We start from the raw sequence: 27,033 nt of genomic DNA, 5'->3' as shown, positions 1-27,033 counted from the left end.
TACAGGGCAGACTTCAACTATTAAAATGTTCAAATCACACCTAGTCCTACAGATAGAAAACATTTTATGAGTCTGTTACAGGTGTAAGTTAAAACAACAACATAAAAAAATTTTAAAAGGCCATGATATTGCTGTGTTCATGTGTCTGGACAAAGTTAATAATATAAGTGGGCAAGAATAAGCTGAAATCATTTTTGGTGGATAGTAAAAAAAAAAAGTTAACCCCTCTTTGTGCAGAAAAGCCCAGGGGTCCGTGCTACAGTTGTATCAAATAACTGTATGAATAGGGACCAGTTCTGCTCCCTACAATGGTATGTATACTATTTTGCTTTAGTGACTCAGCATTTCACAGTAGTTGGGGTAGGACTAAGTGATCACGTGCTATTTCCCAACCAACTTTTTAAAAACACCCAAGATAATTGATATTTCTGGCTCACTAATCACCAGAAACCACAAGGAAAACACCCTTCCCAGGGTCAGCATTGTGTTGCAGGCGGTAATGCTGCCATCTGGAATACTAGCTTCTCTATGGGTGTCAATTCAAGTCCTAGCTGCTCCACTTCTCAGCTATCTCCTTGCTAATGCACCTACGAGAACAGTGGAAGATGGACAAGGTGTATGGGCCCTTGCTACCCATGTTGGAGACCTGGATGGGGTTCCCAGGTCCAAACTTGGAACTTCTGCCTGGATTACCCCAGCCACTATAGTCATTGGGGAGATGAACTAAGACATGTCTCTTTCTCTATTTCTCCCTCCGTCTGTAATTCTTCTTTTCAAATACACACATGGATCTAGAAGAAAAAAAAAAGGAAACCACTTCCTTCTAATTTTCATTTGGGTTGAAATGAGCTAATAGAGAATTCCAAGGTAATTTTCTCTTCTTTATATTAGCTCAGCAAAATTTTTGAGATTCAAGACCCAATTAGATTTTCTCTTCTTCAGATTAGCCAAGTATTTTTTCAATAACAGTGAGATAACTTACTACCTGACACAAAGCATTATTTATCAATAACACATTGAGCAGGTCATCTAGAAGATACTTAAGATACGGTCTAAGCAATTATGGAGTACAATGGGACTAACACATCTTATAAGGTATAAATCAGTATTTATAAATATAAGCTAACTATATCTACAATGAACTAAATGTTTTTATTTTCCATAATTAATAGGCTGCAACCCTATGGTACTGAGGTGGGGGAAGGGAGGTTTTGAGGCATGATTAGAATATGAATGGAATAACTACTGTTAAAAACAGATGCAAGAGACTATTCTCATCTTCTTTTGGCCACATAAGAAATGAAAGAAGAAAAGCAGAGGAGGACCCTAACAAGACCTTGCCAGTACCCTGATCTTATAAGCCATCCAGGAATCACTTAAAGCAACACGAACTATGTCAAGCAACATGCGAATTATGCCCCTAGCAAGATATAGAAATAACAGAAACACAAAATGAATAACAACCCTTTCAGAGTCATGAAACAAATGCATTAACCTCAGCATTAACAGGAACTATAAGTTTAACATCTTTCTGTCACCAAATGTCATGTCCTTCAACCCAAATTTCAATATTCAAAAGCTTAATTTATATCCCACTTACCATGTTGTATGTCTTTCATATCTAAATGAAGGCTAGACATCAATATTCCAACTGCTTGTGATCGTTTGTTGCTCAGTAACTTGACGACCTGTTCAAGAAAAGAAAAAGGAAAACATTAAACCAAATTTCAAAATTCCTGATAACATATTTTTCAAACCTTTAAATGAAAAAAAAAATGTCAACAGAAAACACCTTCTTCCATTGCTTAAATGATTCAAAACCAATTGGGAAAGTCATGGCTAGTGCTTCAACAATGCTTTTGAGTTTTATGTCATAAATCTTCGAGATCCAACATTTCTCCCTCACATACACTATCAGCTTTAAAGTCATGTTTGTCAATAGTATTTTAGGAGCACGGTCTGTCAACAATTTTCTATAGTCTACAAAATTAGTCTTCTCGCCATAAAATAACAATTACATGTTTAATGATTTGCTGCCTGAGTTATAGGAAGTGTTCCTGTTTAAATACAGAGCCCTAAAACCGTGGACAAAAGTGAAGAGAAGGATTAAAATGCACACAAAGAGAATAAATTAAATCAGACCACTTGTTCTGTAAAAACGAAAATGTGCTTTTATTTGGTCATTAAGAAAGCTCACGATGTTGCTGGCAGTTCCTCTCATTCTGCATTTGACCCAGATTTTGTGGAGAACTTTCCAACTAACAGTGAGATAGAACCATCAAGTTGGCAGAGCAGTAACCACCAAGCTCAAGTCGGCCTATCCAGAAAGTCTCGGAGAGTCAGAGTGCACAACCCTAAAGGAAGGCTTCCCAACACAGAGATGGGCAGTAGGCTACGGAGCAGATGTATTAAAATCATGCCTTACAGACAACATAACATGACACCAATAAGTCCTGCTTATGAAACTCTTATCCCGATTCCTGATCCTTATAAGGAACAGCCATTTCTATTTACTATCAGTGTTTTGTTTCAAATCTACTTAGAAAAACACAGCAGGAAAAGGAAAGAAAAGCAGTTATGGTCAAATTGCCAGAAGTGACAGCTGCCTTAACAACTATCACATTTGTTGACCTTGTATTTCTCTTTGGTTTAAGTTGGGTCAATCAGGAAACTAATAAAATAATCATACCCAGCTGTCACAAGAAGTCACAAAGTAAAACAACACTCTCCACAGCTATAATAACTTTCTTGGTTCCCCAGCAGGGATGGGGGTTGGGAAGAAAACAAACTACTTTCAGAAGGACCAACCACAAAAACCCTCCCCAGTCATTTCTGAAAACCTCCTGTGGTATGGGACAATACCTCCCAAGAGGCGCTGCTGCCTCAAAGAAAAATTGACATACAAATTTTGATTTTAAGTGTGTTCTTTAAACACATTACTAAATTTCATCTAGGAAAACACGGTTCCAAATTGAATAGGTATCCACTGGTAAAGCAAAATAATTCTATCAATGGTACCTTCCTCCAGAGCTGAAAAAGATAGACATTTAATATTGGGAAAGCAGAAGATACATATTTGGTCTGAAAAACAATTGCTAACCACAGATAAATTCAATCTGGGCCCTGTCTTTGCTATTTGAAAAACTTCTTCCTATCATCTTCCGTCCCTGAAATGAAATCGACACACTTGAATTCATATATCACGTGACCTCTCTGCAGTTTGTCATGCTCATCACACTGTTACAGCGACTCAGCCCTGGATCCTGGTCTTTCTCAGTCCATCAGTAAATGAATTACTCTGGAGACTGCCTTGAAGCACAGTGAATTAACCTACTTTCTGTGCTGCTGGCATCCCACAACAGAATGCTGCTTTAAGTCTCAGCCGCTCTGCTTCTACCCCAGCTTTCTGCTAGTAAGCCTGGGAAACAGCCGATGCTGGCCTGAGTATTGGGTCTCTGCCACCCACATGAGAGATCTAGATGGGGTTCCAGGTTCCAGGTTTAGTCTGGTCCATCTCCAGGCATTTGGGCCATTTGGGGAATGAATCAGCAGATAGAAGATATCTCTCTCTCTCTCTCTCTCTGTGTCACTCTGCTTTCAAATTAATAAAAATAAAACTTTATTTTACAGACAAAATGAATTATTCTAGTTTCATTTTCAATATCAGCACAGTCTTTTCATTATTCTCTCAAATGCACATACATAACAATCTTCAAATCAGCCATCACTGACCTTCCCTAAATAATATTTCCCCTTAAATCAATTATATAAATCTACATTTAACATGTTTAAAAACAAAGCCTTATTACTTCTATCACTTCACCCAGAAGGCTCCATCCAGCTTTGCCTTCTTTATTTGATGTGTTGAAATAAGAGTACCACCATTGACCACCCATTACCAAACCTGGAAATCTAGAAATCAGTTTAGAATCCTAACATTTCCTTTTCGGCTACTTTGATCTGGTATCAAGTCCAACCAATTTCGGGTCTTCTATGTCTTTGGAAACCACTGACACCTCACTATCAGTGTTTGTTTCTATACTACAAGAATCAATACAACAAATTTCTAATTAGCCTTCCAAAACCTAACTGAATGATTCACATATTGTTTTCCCTGGAACACCTACCATCAGCATCACCTGGAAACCGGTTAAAAAGGAAGGTTTTCATCCCTCTCATAAATCTACACATCAGAGAGTATCAATCTGAAGTTTAAAAGCCTTCTGTCTGCTTCTCCCTTACTGTCCATTCTCTAAACTTAATATCCAAGAAAGTTTCCCCAAATGCTTATATCTCCATGTTGTTTCTTTATCTTTAACCCTTACTTTATAAACCCGAAGGGCTCATGTTTAAGGGTTAGTTGTTTTAGAAAGTCATATAGAAAGTTCCACAGTTCATACCTGAAGTTTGATTTTTCTATTAAAAAATCAAATGTGCTTGATTACAACTATGTTTATTTAAATGCATAAGGAATTTTGTAGGAACTGTAATTACCCTTGTCCTTCATGAAGGTATACACATTCAAGAGCACACAGATGTTGGAAGGCTTGGTTCAAGTCACTTGTACCCTTGTGCTTCAGCCCCAAAGTTCTGCAATAGATGATGGCCTAAGTATGGGATTCCTGGCACTCACATGGGAGAACCACACAGAGGTCCTGGCTCCTGGCACTGGCCTAGTCCAAACCTAGTTATTGCAGGAATCCGGGGAATGGACCAAATTGGGCAGACGAGTCTCTCTCTCTCTCTCTCTCTCTCTCTCTCTCTCTCTCTCTCTCTCTCCTCTTTGTAATTCAAACAAAAATTTATAAGCCTTTGAAAAATATTAAGAACAAAAGTATGGACTCCAAAGTTTCCTACAGCAACCAACACTCTGTATTATGAACTGCTGCCATTTTCTCTCCTGCTTCTCAGTACTCTGCATAGTAAGAACCTGAAGCTATCAAACTAGACTGTTACTAGAATCTACTGACCACAGCTGCATTGGAGACAAAAACAGTAGATTCCCCTAAGATGACCTGCACTCCTTAGCCAAAGAGAAAAATGCAGAATTAAAATCTGAAAACCACAGAATTAAAGTTATTACCTTAGTCTTCCCCAGAAGTCAGGATTTAGGTATAGCAGTTATGAACATGGACTTCAAAAAATAAACTAGTACCTCTCAAACTGTAATATGCCGCTTAGCCTATAGGATGGCTGAATGGAGCTCTGGTTTCTCATGTCTAACCCAGTCTCAGCTTATTACAGTGTTTCTAGAGCACAGAACATGAATTTCTAAGAACCTTCGACTTATTTCCTAATGCATTTCCAAAAAACTTACTACAACTAAAGCCTCAGTTCCACCATCTGCAAAAACAATAACATTGTTTTCTAAAAGTTACAGAATGTTACATTTTAGCTAACCCTTTTGGTAATGTGCCACTATACAGTGTGTTGAATGCTATAAATGATACTTGGAAGAAGTCAAGACTTAGAAAACCATTTTTAAAAGCTTTGACAGAAATAAAATATTTGGTAGTTTTTAATCTTAAATTGATTCACTCTACTCACAGGATACTAATGCATATACTACTTCAAGGGAGAAACATTGATTACTAAGTTTAATTCTACAAGACAGTTATTGACCTCTCTTTCCTCTGACGTTCAAAAACAAACACCCAGAAATTTATTAGGGTAGTAGCTTTACAATGTTTGAAAATTATTTCTCTACTTCAACTTTCTTCCTTGGCAGTCTAGGACTAATAAACCTATTGACTTAGAAAATATGCTATATTTTGGCACAGAAAATTGCTCAGTGACTAAATCCGCATCTTGGACGTGCAAGGATCCCATATGGGTGCCAGTTCATGTCTCAGGCTGGGACAGAAGTACATGATGACACAAAGCCTTGGGATCCTGAGCCCACATGGGAGACCTAGAAGAAGCTCCTGGATCCTGGCTTTGGATTGGCTTCGTTCCAGCTATTATGACCACTTGGAAAGTGAACCAGCAGATGGGAGATCTTTCTCTGTTTCTCCTTGACTATGTCAATCTGCCTTTCAAAAAAAAACATAGATACTGTTTTAAAATATATGCTATATTTGGCCATGGAACAAAATAAAACAAAGATATCATACATTTGGTCCCAGTGAAAAGTTATAAGATCCTAATATAGTTGGCATAATTAGGCTGCATAAATAGAGATGTGTTTAAAAGTAACATTACCTAACTTTTGGTCTCAATAATTACTGTTATCAATGAGACAAGTCTGATCTATTTCCATGACCTATTTTTCAAATTTATTGACTTAGCTTATAAACTAATGAGTACTGGGAGTTTGAAAGAATGATGATAGAAATAGAAATAATCAGACTATATTCACATCTACTTGTAGATTATTAAATATTAATTTATTTCCTTTGTAATGCTTCATAACCTTACATGGATGACTATACACAGAAATCTTTAACAATGGGAGAGGCAGTAATTCAATCAACAGGTGCTTCACAGCTCAAGGTTATATAGAAGGTTGCACCAGAAATACCAAAAACTAGTCATTTAGTGAAATGATTGACTGTCAATCTTCATTCCGCTCTTCTTCCATTTCCTATTCTTCTCCTACTCTAACAAAGGGAAGCACAGGTGCATTTGAACAAATCCAGACCACATTTAGGCTTACAGTGTATGCTATATAGCATGTGAAGTAAAGGCAGAAGCTGACTAGCTCAGGGAAAGAGATACATTTCCCTAATTCTGTCTTAAACCTCGGTCTGAATTATACACCAGCTCATGAAAATACTTGGGTTTCTTAGTCTTTTTAATATATATGTTCCAATCTGTATGATGGGGGAAACACTTCAAAGAGTGGTCCATTTGAGAATGATTAAGTTGTGCAATGCAGGTTGCTCTCAGCCCAGAGGCCAAATACCACTTGTTCATAAAAGGATAAATATATACAACAAAAACTGAAATCAACACTTAGAAATTTAATAGCAATCTGGTAGAATAATATTTTACTCACTGAATCTGGAATCTTGTTTCTAAATCAGAAGTTCTTTCTAGTTTTTTTTCTAGAAAATTGTAAATGTTTTATTATGTATGAGAACCAGAACTGCTTCTTGTCGAGCCACCCTATTTGTGGATACAAGACTAGAAAAATAATGACACCTCTAACTCAAAGTCTACTACAATTTCTCAGGCCTTTCCTTAACAGTGTTAAGACCAAAGAAGCAGGCCGAATATTTGGCAAAACGTCTGGATCCCACTGGTCCCCTCACCAAAGGTCATCCTACTTAGCTACCTTTCTCCACAGCATCCTAGGACAAGCCTCAGATTCACTATCAATACCACCTTAAATAACAGCTTAAGCAGAGTAACAATAAACCACATGAGAACACCAAGGCAAGCAATAAATAACAACTCAGAAAAATATTCAACTGCATCTTAAAAAAAATTAAAAGTAGCAATTTGTCTCAGGTGAACTATTCCTTTTGCTACTGAATAAAAATAACAAAGGAAAAAATAAAGCATAAAATTCTGATATGTATATTATTCCTGCACAAATACATATTTATTGCTTAAAATGATTGAATTACTTGTCATAACAATGGCCACAAAGAATAAACCAAGCACCAACTTAAAATAAAAGTGATGTGGCGGGCCCGGCGGCGTGGCCTAGCAGCTAAAGTCCTTGCCTTGAACGCGCCCCTGGATCCCATATGGACGCCGGTTCTAATCCCACCAGCTTCACTTCCCATCCAGCTCCCCGCTTGTGGCCTGGAAAAGCAGTTGAGGATGGCCCAATGCATTGGGACACTGCACCCATGTGGAAGACCTGGAAGAGGCTCCTGGTTCCCGGCTTTGGATCGGTGCAGCACCGGCCGTTGCGGCTAGCTTGGGGAGTGAATCATCGGACGGAAGATCTTCCTCTCTGTCTCTCCTCCTCCTCTCTGTATATCTGACTTTGTAATAAAATCAATAAATCTTTTAAAAAAAAAGTGATGTGGCAAACATTTGATACAACAGCTAAGACACTGTTGGAGAGGCCAATTCCATATCTGAGTGCTTAAGTTTAAGGCCCAGTCCCATTCTGATTCCAATTTCCTGCTACTGTGCACTTGGGAGGCAGCAAATGAGGACTCAAGTTTTAGCCCTTGTTACCCACATGGGAGTCGCAAACTGAGCTCTCAAATCCTCGTTTTAGCATGGCCCCATGCTTACAATCAGTGAGGTATCCCAATCAGTGGATAGGAGATATGTCTGTCTCTCTCTGCCTTTGAAATAAACAAAACTATTTTAAAAATTAAAATTGTGAAGTTAGTTATAAGGCTTCTTGTTTTTTTCTTTCATTATAGAGAATATAAAATACCTAATTTCTAAAATTCTCATTATATGTTCCAGTGAAAATATTTTAGATACTCTGTATTCTATGTAATCAGCATTTCACCAGATGCTTCATTCTTATTTTTTAAAATGTGGCTGATAGAAAAGTTTTAATTGTCTATGTGATTCACATTCTACCATTATTACTGAACAAGAAGATCTAACGGGGTTAGCATTGTGACATAGCAGGTAAAGCAGCCACACGGGACAGCAGCATCCAACATTAACTATAATGTGAGTCCCAACTGTTCTGCTTGCTTGCTTGCTTGTTTTTTTTTTTCTTGGAAAGGCAAATATACAGTAAGAAGAAAGGCTGAGCTGATTCAAAACCAGCAGCCAGGAGTTTCTTCTAGGTCTCCGACCCGGGCACAGGGTCCAAGGTTTTAGGCTGTCCCCTACTGCTTTCCCAGGCCACAATCAGGGGAGTGGATCAGAGGTAGAGCAGCCAGGATATGAATCAGCATCTATATGGGACTCCTGTGCATGCAACTGGAGGATCTAGCCACTGAGCCACAGGGCTGGCTGGCCCTCTGTCCCCCTTCTGATCTAGCTTCCTGCTAATGTGACTGGGAAATCAGTGAAAGATAGCCCAAGTGCTTGGGTCCCTATATCCTAATGAGAGACTCAGAATTCTAGGCTCCTGGCTTAGGCCTATCCTCCAGGCCCAGCTTTTGTGACCATATGGAAAGTGCACCAGCAGATAGGGGATCTCTCTTAAACTTTGTCTTTCAAATAAATAAATGAATCTTTTTAAAAAATCTAACAACTTCAAATGGTTTATCATTAACCCATCTAGCGTAAATCTAGATTCCCTTTATTCTTTCCTCAATTCAAACAAATCATGAAAGACAAATATGGTATTTCTGTCAAAGGCCCCTTGACTTCTTTTCTGACTTAGAAGAAACTACATAGCAAACATGTTATCTACTACCTAGCACAGGTATTAACAACTCAGAAATACACTTGGAGGGAGAATGGAATACAGATGCCAGAAAAGGAGACTCCTGTTTTAAGTGTTGGAAGATATTCCTGCCCCTGCCCAAAATACTTCAGAGAATGAAAATACCACATAAGCAAATCCCTTGCCCTTTGCACCAGTCTTGAGTTTTATTACCAATCAATATGATTCATATCACTTACTGATTATACAACTATCCAAAATTAAGCTATTTATGTCCTTTGTAATTATTCATTTTTACTGACTACATAAATCATACTCAAACATTTTCATGCCGATTTCAGCATAGAAAATAAGTATTCCAACATAATGTTATCACTCAAATATAAACACTAAGGACATTTTCATGGACATATTTCTGTAATACTCAAGGAACCTCTATTACATTTCTTCTAAAGAATCTTCCACTACAGCAGATCACATTCCTGTGTAAAGTAGCCCATTGGATTGGATGATAACTGGAATGTACTGTTGGCATGCTACAAATCTTCATTAAACTTGCTGACACATTCCCAGTCCCATGCTCCCTGGCCCCCAATACCACCATCACCAATCTAGCTGTCTATCCTTTGCATAACATCACTTTGTCCACTTTGCTTCCTGTTTGTGTAAATAATGTGTTGTGTGTGTGTTTCTTAAATGTTTGAACTTGTTACATCTTCAATTATTTCCTTGGATTCTCCTGTCTATACTTCCTGCCACCTAATCAGCGAGCACTCTTCTCTCTTGGAATCTCTTTCCTGCTCTTTTTATTGCTTTTATCTAAAATCTGATGAGAACATCCACAGCTTTTGAAAGATCTCACCTTCTCACATCTGACACCTAACCCATTGTTCTGAGTTACTATTCTGTATTACTATTTCCTAGTCACTTTCACTTAAGCCCTCCATTCCTCCTTCAACTCATCATAATCAGATCCTAAGTATTCTTGTCCAACAAAATTAGGATTCACTGTGGCATGTTCTTGTTTAAGAACCTATGGAGTAAATCCTCTTCATGGTACCTGAAGTAATATTTGAATTTTACCTGGATCAGGCTAGAGAACTTTACACCTATGTATAGCTACATTAAGTATGTTATGTCACCTACTCCAATATTCAGCACAAAGATGGATAATTGTACCCATTCAATAATTATTTGCTGAGTAATTAAACCAATCTACACTATTGTGCCCATTTTAGAATTATCTATGAAAAATGATCCCCAGCCTTGCATAGACAGCAGAATCTCCCTAAGTTGAACTGTGATCCTACTACTAAGCTCCAAAACTGAAGCATACTAACAAATTATGCAAAATTATGCCAAAAAACGGAGTTGATGTGAACTCTATTCATTGTATAGTCTTACCCAATAACAACAAATTTAAATATTTAATTAGTCAATAATGGTGCTTCTTACTAAGGAAGACATTTTTAATGTATTTACATTATATATGTCACATAAAATACTAGAAAATTAAGATGATCCATGAAAGGGCTCCACATTAAATACTACACAGTGAAAATCAATCACTATGAAAGAAACCAAACCACTGCCTCACAGTCAAGGTGTGGAGTCACAAGAGAAGTTTTGTTTCCTAATTCCTGGTTATGGTAATCTACTGCTTGCTTCTGGCGCAGCATGGCACAGCCTTGCTGGAAACTGGATATTAGCTTAGAAGGGATAAATGGCCAGACTGAATAAGGCAAATCCTTTTCTGAGTATGGTAAGATAAGAACAGGCAAATACAGAGATTAGGCAAAGGCAAATTCCAAAGCCAAATTATAAAGTGTAAAAGCTGCTGCTCCTCAAAAAAGATTTTAGAATGAAAAGTAATCCATGACCTGGTATGCCAAGCACTCATGGAGCAACAAAGACTAAAAGCAGCCAATACTCCAATAGGAAAGTCACAGGAGAAAATGAACAAGGCAGAGCGAATGAACAAATTAAGAATAAAAAGAAATACTGAAAGAATAATTCTCAGACTCTAGGTGTCTAATGACTTGATCTCTAAAGTAAAAGATCTTTACTATGGACAGCATTACTGTCTAAGCTAGCAAATTAGCAGCTAGTAACGCTGGACGACCACAGATCCTTAGACTATAGATCTGTGAAATGTGGTTAGCATTCCATAAGCAATATTCTCATAGTCTGAGACAAATACATTTGGCAACATGTAAAATATTTTTTAACTATACAACACATTGCAAGTCAGGTGCTGGTGTCATGCTTAGTAAAACAGCACTCAACAATTATGTTTTATAATGCTACAAAAGCACTTGATTTCATTCCAACAAGAACCACAAGAGATAACAGAAAGTGATAAGGAATAAATATCCACAAGTGAGAAAGAAAACAATCCATATATTGGCTAATTCTCATTTCCTTGGGAATCAAGTTCTCTTTCTCTAGTTCATTATACATACTGTTGATCATCCTATGGCTTCAATTTTTATCTTTAATATTCTTGCACATGGGAAACATAAACTCATCTCTAGACTTTGGTGGAATGAGAATCAGGAACCAAGAGCCTGAAAACAGCAAGACATCTTAAATCTTAACCAGTCCACACCCACAAGCAATGGGGACTGCAGTCTCATGTACACTGCTACCTTCTTCCACTCAGATTAATGTAATCCTCAGGGCAGGGTGGCCGACCTCACAGGCATCCACAGCATTCCAGGACACTGCAGACTGAAGAGCGCATTGACACTGACCATGCTCAGGAACGGCATCTCTGTACTATCTGGCTGGCACCAGAAGATCCACTCTGGGAGGGTAGTCTAGGCATTAACTCCTAAACCAAGGAGGCATTTTGCTAATTACTCAGACAACATCTGAAATCCTCTCACTGGTTAAGAATCTAGAAGTCAATCTTGAAAACAGAGTAGAGCTCACTTAAGCAAAATCTGTCTGCTTCTTAATCTGGCCCTAGATAGGCCTCTTAGAAGAGACATCAATCTATGGCATATGTGAGAGCTGCTGGCTTTGCCAGTCCTAAGTTTTAGTCTCAGACAGCCTTAGACAGAGAATGTAAACTGTAGAATTCAGTAGAGACCAACAAGAGCCTCTGAGCTCTCATGCCCAAAATAATGAGAAATAGATTTAAGAATACATGTTAATATTTGTATGTATAAAATACATACCTAAATACATCTTGATATTCATAAAAACATATCTCAAAAATATATTGACTAAACACTAATAAAAATGTTAACAACAAGAATATGCTGCAAACAAGAATTCCCAAATTCACTTTTTACTTAATTATACTGACATGGAACTCAGTTCAAATAAATACTAAATAGCTTTTTAACAGCTTTTCTAACTAAAACATCATAATAAATATCCGTCTCCAGTTTTATAGCAGAGAGTAAAACATCTAGAGAAATTTTAATTCCTTGAATGTAAACCACATATAATCTACTCTTTTACATTCTTTAAACATAGCCTTTTACCAACAGTCATTTTGTCATATAGAATTGATGTAAGATATAACTAATTTGGTTCGTCGCTACTTCAAGGAACCTGATAATCAGAAAACAATGCTTAATCTCACTGCATACAAGTTCAACTAAGCTATATTTCCTCCAAAACTCTGGGATTAGATATATGCCTGACTACAATGCTTACATTATGTTTTTTGTATTTAAAATTCAGTAGGAACCATTATAGGGTAAGATTAAAATTGTCAAAAAGCCATGTAATTGTCATTACAACACATCAATATTTCATAATATTGCCAAAAAGATTTGGATATCAAGTCAGTTTCTACGAATTATGAATATTAGCTTCTCATTTAATATTATAGGAGTAGTATCTCAAGGGAAAATATCGCCACAAAGAAAAGATGCAAAATGCATTTTAAGGTGTTGACACTATCTGCATTTTTCCTATTAATCTATAATGATTATTCAGTAAGAGAACATTTGGTTTTATTATAGAAGTCTCTTACCTATTCTAGTACTCGTTCTAAAGGAGCCAGTTAAGTGGGAAATACAACAAATGTTACAGGTGAAATGATTTGCTGAAGTTCACACATCCGTTAAATGTCAGAGCCAGGATATGAATCCAAGCAGTCTGACTGCAGAGTCCACCTTCTTCATCACTATCTACTACCACCTATACGCTTTAATAGGAGCCCACTTCTGCCGCTGAACTTCCTAAACCTCATTTCCTCTACTATTTCCTTAATATCCTGTGTTATCCTATATAACACAAATAAAACAAAAAGAGAATTGCTTTTCAAATCCTTACATAAAAAAACAAAGCACAAGCGATGACATTTCTCTAAATCTTCTGCCGTATGTATCACTCAGAGAAATGAAAAACCAAATACACCAAATTTGTTCCTTCCTTTATATATAAAGCAACAATAAAATGTCAACGAATTTTTAGATGTATAAATTTCTAAAGCAGAAATCAAAAATTCAGGAAACAGGGGTCTGGCAAGATAGCCTAGTGGCTAAATTGTTGTTTTGTATCTGCTGGGATCCCATATGGGTACTGGGTGTCCCAGCTGCTCCGCCTTCCTTTCAGCTCCCTGCTTGGGACGTGGGAAAGCAGTGCACATTGGCCCAAAACCTTGGGAGCCTGCACCTACATGGGAGACCCAGAAGAAACTCCTGGCTCCTGGATTAGGATTGGCTCAGCCCTAGCTGTTGTAGTCACCTGGGGAGTGAACCAGCGCACGGAAGATATTTCTCTCTCTCTCCTCTCTCTAAATCTAACTTAACAATAAAATAAATAAATATAACTTTAAAAAACCTTTTTTTTCAGGAAACAAATAACCACCTAGTATATGTGTTCATTAAGTACATAATGAACATTAGATTCTTTGAATGGTTATTTAATTTCTGTATTCCTAAAATATTCTGCAACTTCCCCTGCTCTCTTAGCCATTAGCATCATGTTTCCTTTTGGCATTTCCACAGGGGCAGGTTGGTTTCTGACCTCTGTTCACTGAGTATGCTGTTACTTTCAGCACTCTTGATGAATTTGATTTGACCCTATGGAGGAAGACATTTTCAGCATTCTTAACAAGTTTACAATCTCCATTATGGCGAGTAGCAGGCTGAGTAAGTGGTTGATTTTCCAAAGGCCTCTAAAAGTTTAGAAGTAAAAGAGAGATAAACGTTGATTTGCCAGTGAGCTCATTTATTATGCTCACTTTTAGAAAATAAAGGTTTCAGTATATGAGTCTAAATCTTTGCAAACCAATAATTTTCCTTCAAACAGCCACACAAACTATACCAGACAATCCTTATACATCTTTTTCCAATGACCCCAGTCATTCATTATTCTTATCCTTGAAGATATTTTCAAATCTTTTGTTCCAAAGTCTCAAATTAGTGTTCAACTATCCAACAATAGTTCTTCCAAAATGTGTGCTGCTTTGACCTTATAATGCTTACAATATTACTATGAAAATATATCCGTACTAAAGTGAGAAAACTCAAGTAGAGTTCGTGTAAATGTTGCTTATATATACTTGCCTCACTGCAATCACTCTAGAGAACATGTGAACCCCACTGAAGAATCTGTTTACACCTCCTTCCTATCAAACACTATCCTTTCCTCTGCTTCTGGTGGCCACATAGTACTTTTGCTTATTTTGGCATATCATGTAAACAGAAATATACTGTGTATGTTGCCTTTTGTCTTTGAAATGCACAAATGTTAGAAGTGTAACAGTAGGCTGTACACCTCATCCAGTGAACTATTCTATTGTATAGTTGTGCTACAATATATTCCTTCCTTCAGTTTGATCTTCCCTAAGGGTTTTTTTTACTATTCAGGTTTTAGAAATAGTGCTGCTATGAACATTTATATATGTGTGTGTGTTAATTTTCTAAAGTAATTATAATTGTATTTGCTTGTACTTTTAAAAAACTAATAAGCAAATACATTTTGATAATTTTCCCAGATTTATAAAATTACTAAGATTTGAAAAATTATTATCTAAGGACAAATGTATGAGATTAAATAAGTCATTAATGAAAAGATAAAACATTCAAAATGCTTTGGAAAGCTTTGTACATTGACAACTTCCAAAATCATGTCTACAGAAACATATACATAAAAGACACACTAAGATATTCACTAGTTAAATTATGTCTTTATCATGATCCTTGGATGACAATTCAGAAGCAGTGGATAAAAAAGATTCAAACTTTAGGTGTCCATAAAAATAACTACTGAATAAATATCTAATGGGTACCTAAATTTAGCTCCTAAATGTTTTTCAAATCAAGACTCCATCCACAATGATTATCTTTCCCAGAACACTATAGTCAGCTGACCATAAAGGGATATTCTTGACTTATTGCAAAAATCCTAAGCTTTATAATTTTCCCTTCTTTCTCCCTTGAACTGGAAGCCAATAATCAACTGTAGCATAAAGGCAGGAGAGAGAATAATGTGAGTTTATATAGTTAGTTTGCAAAAACATGACTAAAAAAAACAGAATAACCCCCTAGTATCCTCAGGAGGTCGACAGTAAACACAGGAAGTTATTCTCAACTGACACAAGGTGGTTTTCTCATGAAAATTAATCTTGGGGAACTTAATACACATTATTTCTTTTCTTTTTTACTTCTTGTTTTTGTGATTACAGAAAGTCTTTTATGCATCTCTTAAAGAAGAAGTCATGTGATTATTGTCCAACATCGTAATTATGGCAAGCATGACATATGTCTCTTCGTGGTAGAAAAGAATCACATGCAAACTCAGACTCAATTTGGGCTTCAAGAGACACAGACTGGCATCTTCACGTACAAGGCTCAGGTGCACTCACCCTTCCAGGGCCTGTTTCCCTTTCTTCTACAATGGGTTTTCCCTTTTCTGGAAGATCTCTACACCCTTGATCTCTTCTCCGACAGAAGGTCTGCCCAGTGTGTAAAATTTCTTTGGCCCTTCTCACCTTTTTCTCCTCTTTTCAAAGGTCATCGGGAAGAAGGTAAGAATCATGGCGAGGGTAGGGGGGATGAGTGTCACCTGGGGAGGTTGTTAATGCAAGAAAATTAAATAATTTGTCCAAATGTTTTGCCTTTTTTTTTTCTTTCCACGTTTCCCCCCACCCCTAGAAACCTTACTTAACATTATGGGCCAACAGAAAGTCTGACTGGAATTGCTGAAAAGGAATGAACTGATTATCATGGCTATCCATGAGTTAAAAATAACTTAATAAGACTCTAGGAAAAAAAATGAGTTCAAACCCTGCAGCAATCTATCTCTGCCCACAATCCTTCCACCTGTCTGAAGGCTTACTCACACTCCCTAGACTCCATGAATAAACACAATGTAGTTTCTCGATCACTGGAATAACCCACTTGGCTTGTCACAGAGAGCCATGTGCAAGGTTTAAGAAGAGATATTCTTTTCCACAGACTCCTTTTTTGATTTCACTATTTAACACACATAAAAAAAGAGGGCAATGACACCCTAGTATTATTCCTACTGTTTAAGGCAAGTGATACTATTCCTTGTAAAATGTATTATGTTTTTCATAATAAATAATATCTTCTCAAGTTCAACACTCCTTTGAACTTTAGCATGACTATAGCAAAATGGTTTATTCCTTTAAAATAATTACAGCATGTTAAATAGATTGATGACGTTAACTCAGCAAGAAATACAGCTCTACCTGCTTTGACAAGCAAACTTAAAAAAAAGATAAAGCAATACATAGTAGTTTCCTAAAAATATGATTTATTAAGTGCCTGTAGAAGTTAATAAATGGGAAACGTGAGCAATATATAAACTACTACAAATTTACAACAGCTTACATGTTATAAATGCATATTAGGGTATGCAAACACACAGAAAGAAACAAAATAAAAACGTGAACAAAACAGAAAGATCACAGTTAGAAGAGTAAGAAAGTGACAACAGCAGATACAAAATAATCCTGGGCGGCCCAGTGGGGAAAAGATGTGTAGTAAACTACTGAAAGAAAAAAGAATGTTTCATTATTGAAACAGGACAGCAAAATAAGTGAAGCCATATAAGTAACCTCAAGTATGGCACACATTGCTAATTAAGTTGGATTTAAAAAAAAGTCAGATTCAAACAAATGACTATTAGACATGAGTCACGTTTCATATATCCTTTTGAGAATTTACATGCAATACTAGTTACTGTTCATGAAATTATAACTGTATCGTGTCACAATACATAGAAAAATGTATGAACTTCTGAGTAACCTAAAATTTAGACATAATTATGAACGCTGCAATCGTGCTGCTCAAACATTAGAAGTAGACATGGCATAGAATTCTTTCTCAAAAGTTTTAATGGCATGAAAAAGATACTCATACGTAGATTCTTAACTCCATAGTGATGAATGATGTCAAGTGGGAAGGAAAATGAGCAAATGGAAAAGATTGAGTAACATAAATGTTAAGATCTCATGGTAAATACAAAATATACGTAATAATATTTCCTGAAAACACTGGAGAAAACATATGGAACATGTTATCAGGAGGAAAAACAAGAAATAAGAATAAATGAGCTCAAGACATACCTAGGAATGTTTTTGAATAGGGGACTTTCTTTAAAGGGAGAAACTCAGAGCATGATAAAATTCATATTAATGTGACAAGAGACAGTGCTAACCACTGTTCCTGGTCCTTGAAGATATTTGTTGAACAACATGGCACCATGGGATTAAATCTGGCAAGTGTTTTACACTGTTTAGGAGGACAATCTCTCAAAAATTGACTCATGGCACTGCTGTTGTGGTGCAGTAGGTTACGCCACAGCCTATAAACTTACATTCTATATAATAGTGCCGGCTCAAGTCTTGGCTGCTCTGCCTTTGATGCCGCTCCCAACGGATGTGCTTGGGGAAAAAAAAGTCTGGATGACAGCCTAAGTGCTTGGGCCATGACCACCCATGTGGGAGATCCTGAGAGCATTCTAGACTCTTGGCTTTTCTGACCATTTGGGGAGTGAATCAACAGATGTAAAATTCTCTCTCTCCCTCTCTTTCTTAGTGTGTGTGTGTCACTCTTTCAAGTATTAAAAAAAGGGGGGGCAGCAATAGCGTAGCGGCTAAAGTCCTTGCCTTGCATGCACTAGAATTTCATATGGGCAAAGGTTCTAATCCCGGCTGTCCTGCTTCTTGTCCAGGTCCCTGCCTGTGGCATGTAAAAATCAGTCAACGATGGCCCAAAGCCTTGGGACCCTGCACCCACACGGGAGACCTGGAAGAGGCTCCTGGCTCTTGGCTTCAGGCTGACTCATCTTCTGCTATTGTGGTCACTTGGGGAGTGAACCATCAGATGGGAGATTTTCCTCTCTGTCTCTCCTCCTCTTTGTATATCTGACTTTCCAATGAAAAGAAATAAATCTTAAAAAAAAAAAAAAAACCTAAATCTTAAGTTTTAAGATACATACCGATAAATCATTTCAAAATGTAGTAAATATCTCAATTCATCACTGTAATGACTTGAAACCCCTCATATCACACTGGATTCACAGGTCTGAGTCTCAGGTCCTTTATCCTTTCATATCTCTGCTCAGAAGCTGTGTTTTTCCTTTAGAGTGAAACACCTGGTTAGGCTGCCCCTCGGAACATCTACATCCTGTGTCAGAGTGCCTAGGACTTCCCTCAGCTGTGCTACCAGCCCAACATCCTGATAAAAGGAATCTGGAGAGGCAGTAGGCAATGGCCTAAGTACCAGTGTCCCTGATACTAGGGGAAGAACTGCATTTCAAACTCTTCTGACTTTACTCTGGCCCAATTCTGGCTGTTTCAAGCATTTTGAGTTGTGGATCTCATGAGGGTGTTTGCAACTTTGCATTTCAAATAAATAAAAACACATAAATTTGCTATATATTATTCTAATTTGCCTGGTGGTATACTTTACCCTTAAGCATATCTTTTACACTCACACTTGTTTCCTTCTGGTTTAACTTTCTGTCACCGAACTACTAAACTGAAACCACTCTGCCATTTGATTTAATTAATATTTTGTATTACAACCAATTAAATAATTGGTTAAGATTTAAACCAATTAAGATTTTGAAATATAACCAAGTCTTGTACAAACTTGCTAGAAAAATATGGAAATGTAGTTCTAATCATTTTAAAGGGAATTTTTTTTGTTTGGGTTTATATTTGGCTATACCATATTATTTTTGGAAGGCTTAATAAGGGATGAGAAGAAACAACGGGCTCAGTAGGAGAGGTTTGTTTGATATTCGTGTTATAGGAAGATCTCTGTACCTGCTTCATCTGTGGCAGCATTCAACAGACAGCTGGCATTTCCATAAAAAAGTTTTCACTGAAAGTGAAACAGCCAACTCAAGTCTGGCATCACCAAGGGAATACTGCAACCAAACTTTCAAAACAAAACAAGTCACTCTGTCAGTCTGTCTTTCCTTGTCAGTTCAAAGCCAGGATAGAGTCTTGTGCCAACCTAAGCCATAAAAGAAAGTCTGATAATTTAAAAAACAGTCAGCTTCAAGTGATTCTCAGATTCTACCTTCTGATGGTGACTGAGGAAAATGCCTGATCTTTTTTTCTTTTACAATAACAAGAAAATCTGGAGAAATTCAACTCTAATTAAGAAAAACTTTACTTACAGTGAAAATTTTTTTCAATATACATCATCTTAGTAAAATGGGACCAGGAGCATTTAGAAAAATAGGAAAAAGGAACAAATGCAGTTATTTTATACTATAGTTCGGGCTAAGAAGCTAGTGATGGATCCTTCTCAAAAATTATAATGACATTATTAAAACCCATGTGGAGAAATACACAAAATTAATGATTGTCATATGGATCAGTTAAACAGAAAATTTTGTCTACGTTCCTGATAATATGCATCTTCAGCTGGAAAAAAATAAACAAGAAATGCCTGCATACTCCCCAAAATCTTAGCAGAAAGTAAGCACTTTCTGGTCTCATTTCAGTTTCCTTCATATTATTTTTTCCCCCTGTGAAGTTACAGATAATCGCTTCAAATGCTTTTGCTAAGAATCTGCTATTTTTGACAGTTTTCTGACCTGAGTTAAAATGTGTCAACTATAGAAACATAATGTAGCCTTTTTTGTTTTTCATTTTGAAGTTGAAAACATACAAACAGCACAAGGGTGCAATAAAAGGCACTGAATTAAGACTTAAATTCTAGAGGCATTCTGACAGTTACCAAAAGTCAACCTGCTTTGCTCCTTGAAGCATTTCTATGGGTAAAGGACAAGAAGGCCGATTCCTAAGACAGCATCAAACACGAGACACCACTGCACAGAAAGGGAAGGCAGGCAAGTAAGAGAGAGGCTTGAGGCAGGGAAATATACATAAAAACAGTGGGGCTGGGAGAAGGCTGTGAACCTGAGGGCTAGAGGGATACAGAAATGTAAATCAGTTCATTTCAATTTATACATTTAAAATGAGACTCAATTACACAAATCTCTTTTACCATATGTCTGTTCAACGTGTGAGCTAAAAAAAGGACATCTAGATTTTTCTTTCCTATTTGAGAATGTGAGGGAAGACTCTGCAACATTTTCATCAAAACAGCAAAAAAAAAAATGTATATTCAAATGCTAACCCATCAGAGGAGGCAAACTTCATAAACACAGCTAATCTGTCTGAAGGGGGATTCTGTTCATTGTGGCCAAGAGAATACACTGTAAGGCAATAAAGGTTCACAAAGGGATTTGAATAATATTCCCAAAGCCCATTTTCCTAAAGAGAAAAAAAAAAACAGTCACAGTATCTTTAGTCTCTTCATGAAAAGCAAAAAGGAAAATACAAATTTTTCCTCTAGAGGTTAATGGCCTCTTGCCTATACAATTATTTTGTTCCTTTAGTTAAATCAAAGTAGCTTTCATTTCCCACCATATATTATTGGGGGTAGTGTGGAGTTAATCTAAAAGCCTGCTAAGCTCAAAAACTATCCAGAAATTTGAATTTAACATCCAGATTATTCTATGGGTAACTAGAACTACCATAAGCACATATTCATTCTCTTTGGGAAAAAAAAAAAGATTGATATTTACAGGAATCAGTAGGCTAGGGCTTGGATTTCTTATTGAAGTTCTCATTTCTTGCATGAGTTTTACATTTCCACCAGCAGTGTATGAAGGTTCTGATTTTCAATATCTTCATCATACACTGGTTCTTTCTTTTTTAATTATGTTATGGATTGTCATGTAGCAGTTTTGATTTTCAACTCTCAATGTTAACATCGCTATCTTTCCTTGTGGTTATGTAACAGTCATATATATTCTTGAGAAAAATGTCTACACAAATGCTTTGTACATTTTTTTAAAGATATATTTTTATCGGACAATCTTATAGACAGAAAGGAGGAGAGACAGAGAGGAAGATTTTCTCTCCAATGGATCACTCCCCAAACAATCGTAATGGCTGAAGCTGAGCCAATCTGAAGCCAGGAGCCAGGAGCCTCCTCCAAGTCTCCCATATGGGTACAGGATCCCAAAGCCTTTAGCCATCCTCCACTGCTTTCCCAAGCTACTAGCAGGGAGCTGGATGCAAAGCAGGGCTGCCAGGATTAGAACCGGTGTCCATATGGGATCCCAGAGTTTAAGGCAAGGACTTTAGCCGATAGGCTATTGTGCTGGGCCCCGTGTACATTTTTAATCAGGTAATTTATTGTTTGAGGCACTCTTACATTCATTCAGAATAATATCCACTTAACAGATGATGATGTGCAACATTTCGTCTCACTTTATTATTTGTCTTTATTTTTATGATATTTTATTTTTATTTTTATGATTGCTAAAGCAAATTTTTTACTGCTATTTAAAGTTATTTGAATACCTAACATTAAAAGTTGCATGGGCCCGGCGGCGTGGCCTAGCGGCTAAAGTCCTTGCCTTGAAAGTCCCGGGATCCCATATGGGCACCGGTTCTAATCCCGGCAGCTCCACTTCCCATCCAGCTCCCTGCTTGTGGCCTGGGAAAGCAGGCGAGGATGGCCCAAAGCCTTGGGACCCTGCACCCATGTGGGAGACCCGGAAGAGGTTCCAGGTTCCTGGCATCGTATCAGCACGCATCGGCCCGTTGCGGCTCGCTTGGGGAGTGAATCATCGGATGGAAGATCTTCCTCTCTGTCTCTCCTCCTGTGTGTATAACTGGCTGTAATAAAATGAATAAATCTTTAAAAAAAAAAAAGAAGAAGAAGTTGCATAACATTTCAGGATTGGATATACTGGATTCAGGTTCATACTTCTGCAGCCAGATTCCAAGAACAGCCCAAAGTCCCTCACATTCTAATTTATTTGCATTTGTTAAATGCACCCATGAGATTAATGAATGATTTGGTATACAACAATGAAGAACTTACTCTCTGTGTTAAATCTTAAATGTTGCAAATTCGGGTACATTTTTGAACCCCAAAACTGCAAATATAGGGATTGATGTTGATACTACAACACAAACTCATTAGTTCATATTCACATACCATTTACGCACTTAGGTTTTACAAATCCATACTTCAAATGTATAGCTTGCTTTTAATTGTATAATTATTTTATTAGTTTTAAATTTTTAATTACTTTTTAAAAGATTCAATATGATTTGTAGATACCATTCTAAAGATATAATGATATTCTCTTCCTCCTCCACTTTTCCCTCTGCCATTCTCCTCCCTGCTCTTCTTTGGTTTTGTTTGTTTTTAACATTTTACATAAAATTTTAAAGTTACATTATGATAAAAAGGTTTAATGCTTCACTGAATAAGTATAACAGGACAAGGAGAGCAGGCTGTTCCACTGCCTAAGGCACCTTCAGTCCAACTCCTTGCTAATGGCCTGGGAAACCGGTGGCCTTGGCCCCTGAATCCATGTGGAAGACTTGAATGAGTCTCCTGGCTCCCAGCTTCAGACCAGTCCGGCTCAGGCCACGGTGGCCACTTGGGGAATATGACAGAAGATGTCTATGTCTGTGTCTCAGTAACTATGACTTGCAAGTAAAAATAGATAAATCTTAAAAGAAACACTTAACCAGTAAAAAGCAAAAAGACTCTGGTCGGGACACACACAATAGCTATAAACAATAATTGAATGGAAAAGTCACCATTTCACAAAAATTCCATATATTTCAAAGTGATCGCTAATCATTAACTATAATAGTAGGGATGGCAATGTGAAGTAAGCTGATGCCTAAAATGCCCATTTCCCAAATGGGAAAAAATTCAAGTTCCAGCTACTCCACTTTTAATAGTGCTCCCGCTAATGTCCCTGAAGAGTGGAAGATGACTCAAGGATAAAGTCCCTTGACTGCTACCTCCAGAGGAGAGACCCAGCTGAAGCTCCTGGCTCTGCGCTTTAGAGAGAAACCGCAGATGCAGGATCTTTCAGGATTTCTCTCTCTTTCTCTAACTAGCATTTCAAATTAATAAAGGTAAATGTAACAAAAAAAATTATGGATGAGGAAAACGTGAGAAAAAAATTACAAACCAATTAAACAGTGGCTTGAAAAAGGTATAAAGCAAAGCAAAGTCTTACAGAACGGTATTTAGAGCAATACCGAAACACAGAGGCAATGCTTTTTGTTGTTGTTGCTGTTGTTTTTTATTCTGACACCCACATACAGGGAGAACACACAGAATTTGTCCTTATGCATAATTTATTGTACCCAACAACCTTTGGGAGATGAATGTTGTTTTTCATCTCTAACAAAAACTTAAAAGTATCTTTTTCCTCATATTATCATATACGTTAGGTCTTTTTATTTAAAGATTTATTTATTTTCTTTGCAAAGTCAGATTTACAGAGAGGAGAGACAGGGAGGAAGATCTTCCATTTGATGTTTCACGCCCCAAGTGACCACAATGTTCAGAGCTGAGCCAGTCCAAATCCAGGAGCCAGCTGCTTCTTCCAGATCTTTGGGCCGTCCTCAACTGCTTTCCCATGGCACAGGCAGGGAGCTGGATGGGAAGCGGGGCTGCCAGGATTAGAACTGGAGTCCATATGGGATCTCATAGCATTCAAGGCGAGGACTTAAGCTGCTAGGCTTCTGGGTCAGGCCCTACCCCAGGTCTTTTATCTTTTGTTACAGTATTTATTTTTAAACCTGCTGATATATTTGAATCTAACCTGTGTATCATCTAGCACCATACAAATCTGAATATTTTTATGGACCATATGATCATGTCTGTCTTTGTAATGAATACATACACAGAAACTTAAAAATTATCAAAAGAGTTGAAATTAGCTAACATTTTACATTGTTCCCTTTAAGTCTAATATTTCTTTTATTCCTTTAATCACTCTTCTGTTACCTAATTTTGTATTAGATCTTAAATTCAATAAACAGACACTGAATTCTTTTAGTGATTGTATTTTTGAGTTTTGCTAGTGGTTGCTCTAGGTTTTACAATTTAAGAGGTTATTCAGAAGTTTGGGGGAGTAAATCAGACGGAAGATCTTTGTGTCTCTCCTCTCTGTATATCTGACTTTCCAATTAAAATAAATAAATCTTTTCAAAAAAATTTTTTTACGAAAGGGGCCTGGCTAAAGTCCTCGCCTTGAACACGCCAGGATCCCATATGGGCGCCGGTTCTAATCCTGGCAGCTCCACTTCCCATCCAGCTCCCTGCTGTGGCCTGGGAAAGCCTTGGGACCCCGCACCCGCATGGGAGACCTGGAAGAGCTCCTAGCTCCTGGCTTCGGAGCAGCACAGCACCGGCCGTTGTGCTCACTTGGGGAGTGAATCATCAGACAGAAGATCTTCCTCTCTGTCTCTCCTCCTCTCTGTATATCTGACTTTGTAATGAAAATAAAAATAAATCTTAAAAAAAAGTTTGAAAATAATGTACAGTTTTTGCATAACACATTTAGGGCACATATTTTGGAGAACATTTGAAGACTTGTCACAAGCATGACATGTTGCACCAAAATAAAGCCATTTTACTTCAATTTTCCACGAGTCTCTTCAACCCTTCCTTACTTTTTTTTCTAAATTTCTTCCTGCAGATTTGTGTTAATCTGCTGTCATTTCCTCATACCATGTCCCTGTTCCTTTATGCTTTACCAAATATATTATATTCATGTATGAGCCATTCCCAATACATGCATGTAACTTCATAGAGTTGTTTTTAAAAATAAGGGGAAGAACTATGTAACATTTTGTTTTATATCGGTAAAAACTGCTAATCAGTACTCTGCATGTGTGTGTTAATATAATTTCAGATTACTGCCCGTGTCATTTATTTGCAATCTAAACAATTTTCTGTAGTATTTGTGGAAAGGCAGACTGGCCTGCAAGTTGTCTGAGATTTTGTATATACGGGGCTGTCTGTATCACACTTTCATATTTATTTTGCTAGACCTAAGATTCCTGATTGGCAGCTTTAACTTTCACCAAACTAAATATCCCATCCACTGTCTTCTGGTCTCCATGATTCTGGCAAATCATTTTAAATTTTTTGAGGTTCCCTTGTATGTGATGAGTTGTCTTATTCTCACTGTCTTCAGGTCGTTAATTTTGCCATTCAACAACGCAACTCTGAGGTATTGGGGTAGATCTTGCTTTATCTATGTGAAGCTCATTAAGAATGAGTGTATATATAACATTTTTCATGCTGTTGGGATGTTATACATTCCATCTTCAAGTATTATTTCTTCCCCTTTCTCTTCTATTATGATATTTTTCGCCTACACTGGTCACTTAATAGCATCCAACTTCATTCGGAGATTGTCACTGTTTTCATTCTTCTCTGCGTTCTTCAAAGTGTATAGTCTCTACCTGTCTATTTTCCAGTTTGCTGTTTTTTTCTACCACTACAAACTGCTCAATATTCTAGTAACACTGCTTCATTTTGGCAATTGTTTACCCCCTGATTTGCAACTTCTGTCTTTTTACTCACATCCCCTCCTGGATGAAACACTGTCATAATATCTCCTATCACAGAAACAGTTTCTTTGAGTCCTCTGAAGATACATAGAATAGGTGTCTTGAAGTCCTTCATAAGTCTTATTTCTGGGCCTCTCTAAAAGATGTTTCTGTTGCCTGCTTTCCTGCGTATGGGCAAAACTTCCTTGTTTGTTTGCATGTCTCAAACATTATTGGTGACAAAGTGGTTATTTCAGATAACACATCACAGCAACTCTATATACTGATACTGATTCCATCTTCCCTTCCTTACAGGTTACGTTTTTGTTTATTTAAGTTTAGTGGCTTAGCTAGACTAGTTCAGTAAAATCTAGTTCTATTACCTGCAGTCTGATGTCCCTGCACATGTTTCCCCATCTGTTTATCTTCCAGCATGGCTTCTTCAAGCTCAACTCAGAGACTACAATCCAAGAGAGTGCTTAACTCTCCTGAACCATTTAGAGTTTTAACTTAACCAGTGTGTGTGATGGAGGTAAGCAGTGTGCCTCAAAAGCTTCTATCACAAATGAGAGGGCTTACAAAATCCCTCTTCCCACTCCACATTCATTCAGAAACTAGTGTAATCCCTTCTCTCCTTCTAATTGCACTTGAAAGGGTACACCCTTACATATTCACCAAACTTCTAGACTGCCAAAGACAACCACAGTATTATTTTTAAGCCCGCCTTCCCAGGAGTTGACCTGGAATCAGAACAGCTTATTGTTCAACCAGTTGGGACAGAGGTATGTTTAAGATGCATGTCAGTGAAGCTTCCATGTGGTTTTGAGGAGTCTGCGATTACGGAACACTTTCATATACGCCCAATGCCTTTCTGTGATAGCCCCTGAGAGCATGCAGCCTGGTACCTATGCACAGCTTTCCTGACTCC

The 27,033-nt window shown here is 37.4% G+C and overlaps 1 protein-coding gene across 1 annotated transcript in view; it reads right to left on the bottom strand.

Moving 5' to 3' along the window:
* The window catches only part of FMN2 (formin 2), a 293,706-nt gene that overhangs the window by 161,127 nt on the left and 105,546 nt on the right, over positions 1-27,033 (bottom strand). The window contains exon 8 of the mRNA XM_058669764.1: positions 1,601-1,688. Coding sequence (XP_058525747.1) covers positions 1,601-1,688 — 88 coding nt within the window. The remainder of the gene's footprint in view (positions 1-1,600; positions 1,689-27,033) is intronic.

Source organism: Ochotona princeps, chromosome 10 (genome assembly GCF_030435755.1).
Source record: "Ochotona princeps isolate mOchPri1 chromosome 10, mOchPri1.hap1, whole genome shotgun sequence".
NCBI lineage: Eukaryota > Metazoa > Chordata > Mammalia > Lagomorpha > Ochotonidae > Ochotona > Ochotona princeps.
The sequence above is the reverse complement of the archived record's forward strand: the minus strand, read 5'-3'. Positions and strand labels throughout refer to the sequence as shown.